Source organism: Oxyura jamaicensis, unplaced genomic scaffold (genome assembly GCF_011077185.1).
Source record: "Oxyura jamaicensis isolate SHBP4307 breed ruddy duck unplaced genomic scaffold, BPBGC_Ojam_1.0 oxyUn_random_OJ72740, whole genome shotgun sequence".
NCBI lineage: Eukaryota > Metazoa > Chordata > Aves > Anseriformes > Anatidae > Oxyura > Oxyura jamaicensis.
Genome location: NW_023311211.1, coordinates 1 through 9,372, shown reverse-complemented (window position 1 = coordinate 9,372; position 9,372 = coordinate 1). Strand labels below are relative to the sequence as shown.

General features: G+C 66.7%; 2 protein-coding genes across 3 annotated transcripts; both read left to right on the top strand.

The window, feature by feature from the left end:
• The first annotated feature begins 6 nt into the window (after window positions 1-6).
• CFAP45 (cilia and flagella associated protein 45) lies at window positions 7-3,392 on the top strand. Its single transcript, XM_035314466.1, has 8 exons — window positions 7-29; window positions 658-787; window positions 1,035-1,181; window positions 1,264-1,377; window positions 1,586-1,779; window positions 1,914-2,138; window positions 2,333-2,405; window positions 3,360-3,392. Exons 2-8 carry the CDS (start codon window positions 683-685, stop codon window positions 3,390-3,392), a joined length of 891 nt encoding a protein of 296 aa, XP_035170357.1. The 5' UTR covers window positions 7-29; window positions 658-682.
• Window positions 3,393-4,884: 1,492 nt separating this feature from the next.
• Window positions 4,885-8,360, top strand: VSIG8 (V-set and immunoglobulin domain containing 8). Of its 2 annotated transcripts, none has more exons than XM_035314469.1 (7): window positions 4,885-5,043; window positions 5,444-5,619; window positions 6,113-6,314; window positions 6,411-6,575; window positions 7,283-7,405; window positions 7,561-7,699; window positions 8,191-8,360. In XM_035314469.1, exons 1-7 carry the CDS (start codon window positions 4,995-4,997, stop codon window positions 8,354-8,356), a joined length of 1,020 nt encoding a protein of 339 aa, XP_035170360.1. In that variant the 5' UTR covers window positions 4,885-4,994; the 3' UTR covers window positions 8,357-8,360. The 2 variants fall into 2 exon arrangements, with proteins under 2 accessions (XP_035170360.1, XP_035170359.1); XM_035314468.1 differs by having other exon boundaries at window positions 8,185-8,360.
• Window positions 8,361-9,372: the final 1,012 nt, after the last annotated feature.

Below are 9,372 nucleotides of genomic sequence, written 5' to 3'. Positions count from 1 at the left end.
GAGCGCCGGAGGAAGCAGGAGCTGATCAGGCGAGCTGGGGGGGGGGGTTCCCCCTGCCCCGCTGCCCTCATGAGGGCACCGGGAGCTCCTCACCTGGAGCACCGCGTCCAGTTCTGGGCTCCCCAGTACAAAAAGGATGGGGAGCTCCTGGGAAGAGTCCAGTGGGGGGACACGGGGATGATACGGGGCATCTCCCCTGGGAGGAGAGGCCGAGGGACCTGGGTCTGCTCAGTCTGGAGAAGACTGAGAGGGGAGAGACAGAGGGCCACGGCCAGCCTCTTTTCAGTGGTTTGTGGGGACAGGACAAGGGGCAATGGCCACAAAATGGAGCCCGGGAAGTTCCGCACCAACTTCTTCCCGCTGAGGGTGACAGAGCGCTGGGACAGGCTGCCCAGGGAGGTTGTGGGGTCTCCTTCTCTGGAGGTACCCAAGGCCCATCTGGACCCTACCTGGGCAGCCTGCTGTAGGGAACCTGCTCTGGCAGGGGGCTTGGACCCGGTGATTTCTGGAGGTCCCTCCCAACCCCTGCATTTTGGTGTTTCTGTGCTAACCGCCAGCCCCACACCGTGGCTCAGCACCCCCAGGCTCCCCGCTGGTGTCACTGCTCCAGGGTGTGGGGCTGAGCCAGGGGGGACCCCCCCGTGCCTCTCCTTGCAGGGGGAGGCAGGAGCTGGTGAAGCAGATGGAGAAGAACGCGGAGGAACGGGTGCTGCGAGCCGAGCAGCGGGACCAGGAGACGCGGGAGATGCTGCAGTACCTGGAGCAGCTGAAGCTGGAGGACCTGAAGGTGCGGCGGGCAGAAAGCTGCTGGGGGGCACGGGGGGGCTGGAGGAAGATTTCTCACCCCGCTGGCAGGGTGTCGATACCGGGTGAGTCAGACCCGGGGTGGGGAGACAACAGGTGGCAGAATTAAGGCCCTGGTCTCTTGGGGAGGCTGAAACATCCTCAGAAGTGACCCCGAGCCACCGAGCCCTCCTGCCCCCCAGGGGAGGCTCTTGTCCCGCCGCCCCCCAGCCCCTCGGCCCCATTTGCAGGACTTGGAGCGGAGACAGGAGCAACAGAGGAAAATCCAGGCGGAGATTAAACGCATCAACGACGAGAACCAGAGGTGTAAGGAGGAGCAGCTGCGGCAGGAGAGGATGGCAGACGAGCGGATTCTCGAGTACCAGAGGCAGAAGATGGTAGCGGGACGGAGCGCGGCGGCACGGGCGCGGGCTCGGTAGGGGTGCCGCAGGAGCTGCCCCGAGGCTGTGTCCCAAGTAGGAGCGGGAGGCCGAGCTTGAAGCTGAGCAGGAGAGGATCCGTCGGGAGAAGGAGAAGGAGACGGCACGCTTGAGGGCCATGCAAGAGAGGGCCCAGGACCACCAGGCAGAGCAGGTGAGCCACCACGGGGGGTGCCGCCACGCTGCCTCCCTTCCCCAGCGCCTCCGCAGCGAGGTTGGAGCTGGAGGTGGGGGATCTGCAGGGCCGGCACAGCTCCTGGAGCAAGGAGCAAGGGTCCGCAGCACGGGGCAGGCAGCAAAACCATGGCTGAGTCCTCCTGGCCCTCTGCGGTCCCCCAGTGTCACTGCTGTCCCCTGGGCAGGACGCGCTGAGGGCCAAGCGCAGCCAGGAGGCCGCCGAGCGGGAGTGGAGGCGCAAGGAGAAGGAGGCGGCGCAGCGCAAGGCCGAGCTGGAGGAGAAGCTGAAGCGGAGCCGCCTGGAGCAGATCGCCGCGCGGGAGCACCGCATGGCCGTGCAGGTGCAGCAGGACCGCGACGAGTTCGAGCGGATCCTCAGGTGATGATGGCAGGGGACGAGGGGACGGGCGGCACGGCGGCACGGGGACGGCGGTGAGGGCTCCCGGTGACGGAAAGCCCGTAGCTCGCACCGGGTGATCAGAGCACGCAAGGAAGGGGGCTTTTCACCCGCAGGGCCCAGCAGGAGCAGATGGAGAAGGAGAAGGCGGAGGCAGAGCGGAGGGCGGCCCTGCAGCACGCCCACGCCGGCGACGTCCGGCGCCAGATGCAGGAGCAGCGGCAGCGGCGGGCGCAGGAGCGGGCGGCCGCCTTCGAGGAGCACCAGCGGCTGCAGGAGGAGGCCCGGCGGCGCAGCCAGCGCATCACCCAGCTCAAGGAGAAGAAGATGCAGGAGCTCAGGTGCTGCTCCGTCAGCGCCTGCTCACCCCCCCCCCCCTTTTCTGCACATCCCCAAATCCTGTCCCGACTTCCCACCGTGTCCCGACCCCCTGAGCCACCCCGCAGGTTCCTCTCCGTCCCCTCCAGACGGGACCTGCTCCGAGGCCGTGCTCCTGGCGTGGCACGGGGCGCCTGAGGATTTCTCTCCTCCGCAGAGCCGCCGGCATCCCCGAGAAGTACTGCGCCCAGGTGGAGCGGCGGGCCTTGAACCGGGCGGGTGCAGCCCCCGAGCGGAGCGAGGAGCAGAGCGCTGCTCCGCTGGCAGCAGGGGAGCTGGGGTTTGCTTAGGCAGAGGTTTCTACAAAAAGGTGTTTATGGAGCAGCCAGCATCGTCCGTTCTTCTCTTGCTTCGCACGTGCAGGCCAGGGGCTGGGGTGGTTCAAATGCCCCCAGGACGGAGATTGCCCCTTGCCCACCTCCCCACCCCTGCTGGGGGATGGTAGAGTTTGGCCCATGTCTGTGGAGGGGACAGGAGCGTCCCCAGCCCCTGGGCTCTTCCTCAGGTGGGTCCCCCTGGGCCGTGAGCCTGCTTCTCCGCACGCAGCCCAGCCCTGGCTGCCCGTGGGTGCGGGGCTGTCACGGTCACCGCTGCTGCATCCGCCCTGGAAGTGCCACTGCCTCACCGAGGTGTCACCGCGAGGCCCTGTGGCAGTGGCCTTCTGCAGGGGCAAAGCAAAGAGACCGGAGCATGATGCAAACATTAAAAAAAAAAAAAAAAATCAGACGGACTAGCAGCTTCAGAGGGCTGGGATCCCAAAGGAGTGGCTCTGATTAATTGTCCGAGCAGCTGAAAAAAATAAGGAGAGCTGGCACAGGCGAGACTGCCCAGGGCAGGGAGATGGCACAGGGCACCAGTGCCAGCCCTTACCACCACCTGGGCTGGGTAAAAAGGGAGCAGGAAGGGGTCGTGGCCTCTTGTTCTCCCTTCCCCATCTCCTCCGGCAGCCGTGACCCCAGGTGGGGACAGAGCCGGGCCCCACAGGGCTGTGAGACCCTTTGGGGACAGCAGGGCAGCCCCGAGACCCGGCCACCGAGCTCCCCGGTTCCGTGGGGCTTTGGCAAGGAGAGGATCCGCGGTGCTCAGCACCAGGCTCTCCTGCCCGTGCCGCCGACCCCGGTGGCCACCTCTGGCCGTGTCACTCCCGGTCACTGCCTCGGCCAAGGAGTCACAGCCTTGTTCTAGGCCAGGCTCAGCCCCAAGGGTTTCCACGCTGAGGGAACCGTGACCACCGGCGGGGGCCAGCCGGGGTGGAGCAGTCTCCCCACCCTTCCTGCACGAGCGGGGCTCCGAGGAATGCGGGAGTCACCGGCTGGGGAGCCAGCGCCGCACCGGCACCGAGCCCCGAGCCGGGTGAGCCACGGCCCCGTCACGGCGGGGACGGCCCCGGCAGCGGGGGGGGGGGATGGGACCCAGCCCCTTGTCCCCTCGGTGTCACCCCGGGGCTTGGCCACGGCCCCCAAAACACAGACGCGGCACAGCACGTGCCCGCAATTCCCGGCGCGAGGCGGGCAAGGGTTAACTGGCAGCGGGGAGCTGGGTTTGGGGACAGTAAATGGAGCAGCTCGTGGCCTCGGGGAGCATTTGGGACCGGCTGGGAGGTGCTGCCCGGCCGGCTCGGGCAGTGGCAAGCTGGAAAGCACCGGCGGAGGCCAAGCTGTGCCGCAGGGCAGTGCGCGGGTGCGCTGGGCACTGACCGGAGCAGCCCCACCAGGGGACGGGGACGTGGGTGCAGAGCGGTCCCAGCTGGGGGCTCCCAAAGGGCTGAGCAGGCCCCGAGGGGCTTCTGCCACCTCCGGAGCATCCCTGTCCCCAGGTCCTGCGCCCACCGCAGAGCTGCCTGGTCCCTGTCTCTGCCACCTGCTCAAGAGCATCCCTGACCACAGCTCCTCTGGGCCACCACTGAGCATCCCTGTCCCCAGTCCTCCATCCCCACCACTGAGCATCCCTGTCCCCAAGTCCCCTGTCCTCCTGCAGCACATCCTCGTCCCCAGCTCCTGTCCTCGGATCCCAGCAGCCTTCATCCCCTCTCTTCCTCCCCAAGTCGCCCCGCTCGGTGCTGCACGTCCCCTGCACAGAGCATGGCCGGGCTGTGCTGCCCCCATGATGTCCCCATGTCCCTAGGCAGCGAGCTGTGGCCCAGGACACCGCATCCCACCAGTGCCACCAGCACCGGCGGGGGTCTCGGTGGCCACCACGGTGCCCGCGGCATCCCCGTGCCCGCTCACCGAAGGGGCAGGACTGGAGGAGGGATCTGCGGGAGCTTAAGCCCATGGTCACACCACACCTTTAAGCTCCTGCAATTGCCCCAAGTCCTGCTCTAGCACCAAAAGTCTTTTGGGACCTGCGTGGGGCCAAGGCGGCATCGCCATGGAGTCGCGGTGCTTGGCAGCACTTGGGATGCTCCCGATGGGTCCCGGGTGGACTTTTCCCACTGGCCACGCTCGTCCCAGAGCTGCCCACCCCAGGGTGCCGGCCCCCTTGGGTCTGCAGCCCCCAGTCCCTGCCCATCTCCTCCAGATGGGTGCCCTGGAGCATCCTGGTGCCCCCAGCCCCCCAGTGCTGCAGCCCCCAGCCCGATTCTGGCTGGATGGGAGCCCATAGCATGGCAGCGCTTAATTACCAGGTAGGGAGTGGAGCAGGGCGGCATCGCTCACGCACAGCTTGGAGCCACTCAGTCATCCCAAAGGCATCCGCCCCACAGGGAGGAGCGCCCCGGCCCAGCATGTAAAAGCGGCCCCGCACGGCCGGGCTGCTTCGTCGCCTCGGAGCCTCCTCTGCTCCCGCTCCTCCTCACCGCCCGGCACGGCTGCAGCGTCATGGCAGGGCACGGCGCCGGCCTGCTCCTGCTCCTGGGTCTCATGCCAGGTAGGCGCCGCCGGTCCCTGCGCTCCTGCGGAGATGCCACCGAGGATGGAGGGGAGGCTGCCTGGCCACGGGGCACCCAAGGGTGCCAGGGTGGATGCACCCTACGGGCAGCAGAGCGCCAGCATCTGGAGCTGGCCATGTCCTGACACCCGTTGACCACAGCGCGTCCGAAGGCAGGCGGGTGGCACAGAGCCCACCGTGGCCCTTTGTCCCCAAAGGCTGCCAGCACCCATGGGTGCTCAGTCCCACCAGGACACCCAGCCCCCGTGGGTGCTAAATGCCAGCAGACGTGCCCCAGTGGGTCGGGTGCTGCAGGGGTGCGGGTGGCGGTGCCGTGGGGTGCAGGAGCGCGGTGCCCAGGAGCTGCCCAGACGATGCCACGGTGCCTTTCTCTCCGCAGCTCTCCTCCTGGCCGTAAGGATCAACAGCAAGGGCCGGGAGGTGCTGTACCTGGCCAAGGGCGACTCGGTGAAGCTGGGCTGCCCCTATGTCCTCGAGCCTGAAGACAACGGTCCCCAGGGCGTGGGGATCGAGTGGATCCAGATCACGCCCGAGCGGACCGGTCCAGAGAATGTGGTGAGTGTCCCCCGGCCACGGAGGGCTCCAGCTCCGTGTGGGGCTGTTCTGCAACTGCCCCCAACCCATGGGGCTGTGGAGGGCAGGAGGGGTGGAGGAGGGATGGGGATGGAGGGATGGGGCAGGAGGGATGGAGGATGGATGGAGCAGGAAGGATGGAGCTGGAGGGATGGAGCAGGAGAGGTGGACAAAGTGAGATGGGGTAGGAAAGATGGAGGAAGATGGAGGGATGGAGCAGGCATTCAGGAAGAAGCAGGACATTCAGGGACAAGCAGGACAGGCAGGGCAGGCTGGGTCTGGCAGAGCAGGGGAGGACCAGGCAGGACAGGCAGGGCTGGGTAGGCTCTGGCAGGACAGGCAGGGCTGCAGCAGCATCGTGCGAGGAGCAGGCAGGGCAGGGAAGGAGCAGGCAGCGCCGTTCCCTCCCTTCTCCCTCCCCTGGGGGTTCCCCTGCCCCTCCCCCCCCCTGTGTTCCCCCCCCCCCCCCCCCCAGTTCCTGTCCTACCATGACCACCACGTCAACTACGGCAGCGGCTCGGGGCTGCAGGACAGGGTGGCCTTCGTGCAGAATGACCCGGGGCAGCACGACGCCTCCATCCGCCTGGCCGACCTGCAGGTCTCCGACACCGGCACCTACCAGTGCCGGGTGAAGAAAAACACCGTGGCGGTGCACGAGGTCATCGTCACCGTGCAAGGTGAGCCCCCCGACCCCCTCCCCGATGGTGGCGGCCACGGTGGCCCCCCCGGTGCTCCCGGTGCTCCCAGCAGTGACGGTGTCCCTTGCCCCGCAGAGAAGCCGGCCACCCCGCAGTGTTGGACCGAGGGGGAGCTGATCGAGGGGAGCAGCATCCTGCTGCGGTGCTACAGCCGAGGGGGGGCCTCGCCGCTCGCTTACCAGTGGGCCAAGCTGGCTGACGGCTACGGCGGGGGCCGCCTGCCCCACGGGACCATCCAAGGTGGGTGCTGGGGGCTCTAAGTGGGGAGGGAGGGGTCCTGGGTGGGTGTGGGGGGGTGTCTGGGGGGGGGTCTGTGCTTATGGGTGCTCATGGCTGTGTGTGCTCCGGTGTCTGTGTGCATCCGTGTCCGTCCGTGTGCATGTGCATCCATGTCCATGTACACCCGTGTCCTTGTGCGTGTGCATCCATGGCCACGTGCACACCTGACCATGACGGAGTTTGTTCCCATGTCTGTGTGCACGCGTGTCCGTGGGTGTCCACGCACAGGCACGTATGTGATCGGCTGGGTGCCCTTGTGCATGGGTGCCACGTCCATGTGCACCCATGCTCACCCCCATCCGTGTGCTCCCACATCCGTGTGCTCCCATGTCTGCGTGTTCCCATGTCTGCGTGTGCCTGTGTCCTTGGGTGCCCACGGCCACGTGCAGCCGTGTCCCTGTGCTCCCTGTCCCTGTGTGCCTGCGTCCGTGTGCACCCTGCCCGTACGTGCTGCAGCTGTGTGCATGTCCCCGTGCACCCACGTTCACGTGCACACGCGTCTGCCTGTTCCCGTGTCTGTGTGCAGCCATGTCTGTGTGTGTCCCTGTGCCCCTGTGTCCCTGTGTGTCCGTGTCCCTGTGCAACCGTGTCCGCGTGTACTCGTGTCCCCATGTCCCCGTGCCCCGTGTCCCTGCGCCCCTGCTCTGAGGGTGCCGTCTCTCCCGCAGGACGTGCTCCTGGCGACCTTCTGATCCGTAGCCTGACCGAGGTGCACGCTGGCGTCTACCAGTGCCGCGTCACCAACCGCGTGGGCTACGCCGTGTGCCAGATCAACCTCGGCCTCTCACCAAGTAAGTGCCACCACAGGGGGGACGGACGGGGGACAGGACGCACGGGCAGGGGGCTGCCGGGGGCTGGCTCCGTGCGCCGGGTGCCACCGGTGGTGCGGTGACGTGGGGACAGCCGGCAGGGAGGCCGGCGGTGACAGGCTGTGCTCCCGCGGCAGGAGGCGGAAGGCAGGCGGGCATCATCGTGGGCTCCATCCTGGGCTCCCTCCTGCTCCTCAGCCTGCTGGGGCTCCTCATCTGGGCCCTCATCTGCCGCTACCGCCGCAAGGAGTGCCAGCGGACCTGCAGCGACTGCAGGTGAGGGGCGCGGGGACGTGGGGACAGGGGTGGGCACCAGCAGGGCCAGCAGGACGCGATGGGTGCCACTGGGCACTGCTGGGACTGCTGGAGACCCATGGGCGCAGCTGGGGACCGACGGGCATCGCTGGTGCCACCAGGCACCGATGGCCACCACGGGTCACCCGTGGGTGCCACCTGACACAGGTGGGGACCGAGAGGCACTGGTGGGTGCCACCAGGCTCTGATGGGTGCCAGTGGGCACCGATGAGCACCGAAGGGTGCTTTTGGGTGCCACAGGTGGCACTGATGGCAGCCAGCAGGGTGCTGGGGGGGGAGGGAGGGTGCTGCTGAGTATGGGTGGGCACCAAGGGGTGCCGCTGGCCCTGACGAGCAGCAGTGGGTGCTGATGGGTGCCAGCGGGCTCTGCTGGGAACCTCCGGGCACCTTTGGGTGCTGATGGGTGCCTGGCGGGGGGGGGGGCTCCCCTCTGCCTCCCTCCGCAGGAGCAGCACGGGGGGCACCATGACCCGCGCCTGCAACGTGTGCGCCCACCACAGCTACTCGCCCCACGGCATCAGCTACATGCAGTGCCAGCACGGCGACGGCGACGAGCGGGCGGCTGCCCTCATGTGCAACGACGGCATCCGGCACCAGGTCGCCTGCCCGGCTCTGTAACCCCCCCCCCACGCCGGCCCCACGCGCCCCCGATTCGGCTCAATGTGTGTGTACGGGGCGGGGGGAGCCCCCGCCAGCCCCGGCGCGGGGCTGCGCTGCCGGAGCTCGCCGCGAAATTCGAAGCGGGGACCCTGGCTCCCACCCCCCCTTCCCGAAACAGCCACAACCTCCGAGCAAAAGTCGCCGTTTGGGTTCATCGTTCTCCTCTTGGGGTTGAATATTTGTTTGTTTTCTTTTGTTTTTTTTTTGGCCTTATTTTTTTGTATCTCCCCCGCCCCCTCCCCAGCCCCAGCGATATTTATTTTGTGCCTGCTCGGTGCAGGGCAGCCACGCGCCAGCCCCCCCCCACACCCAAAAATCGCCTCTGGCCCAGCGCCACGGGCGCCCCAGGATTGGCTTCAGCAATTTTGCCTTTATTCAAGACGAGACGCCGCTGTTGGCACCAGGATTCGAAGTTTGGGGAAACGAACCAAAAAAAGAAAGAAAAGAAAAGAAAGAAGGAAAAAAAAAAAAAAGAAAATAAAAAAAGAAAAAAGGAATCGTGAAAAGAAATAAACCAAAGTGAACCAAGTGCGACCCCATCGTGTTTTCCTGGGGGGTGGTAAGAGGGTGGTGTTGATTTTCTGGCATGGGACCGGTGGCACGAGCTCATTATGGGATGGGAGATTGAAAGCTGCCCTGCTTGGTGCCAGGGGAGCTGGCATGGTGGTGGCAGTGCCCGTCCCGGTGTCCCGGTGTGGCTGCTGCTGATGCAACCCCGCAGCACCCATGGGTGCTGTCTGGGGTGCCCCACGCCGGGGTAGGGTGGGGCAGGGGACGATGACAGCTCAGGGACAGCTTCAGACAGGGAGTGGGGTGGCCTCAGAGGGCCTGCAGCCAGGATGCCCTAACCCTAAACCCCCTAATCCTCACCTTAAACCCCAGACTGCCCCTAAGGATGCCCCACTGTAAGAACAACCCTGACCCTAAACCTAACCCTGACCCTAATCTACACCCCAACCCGAACCCTAACCCCA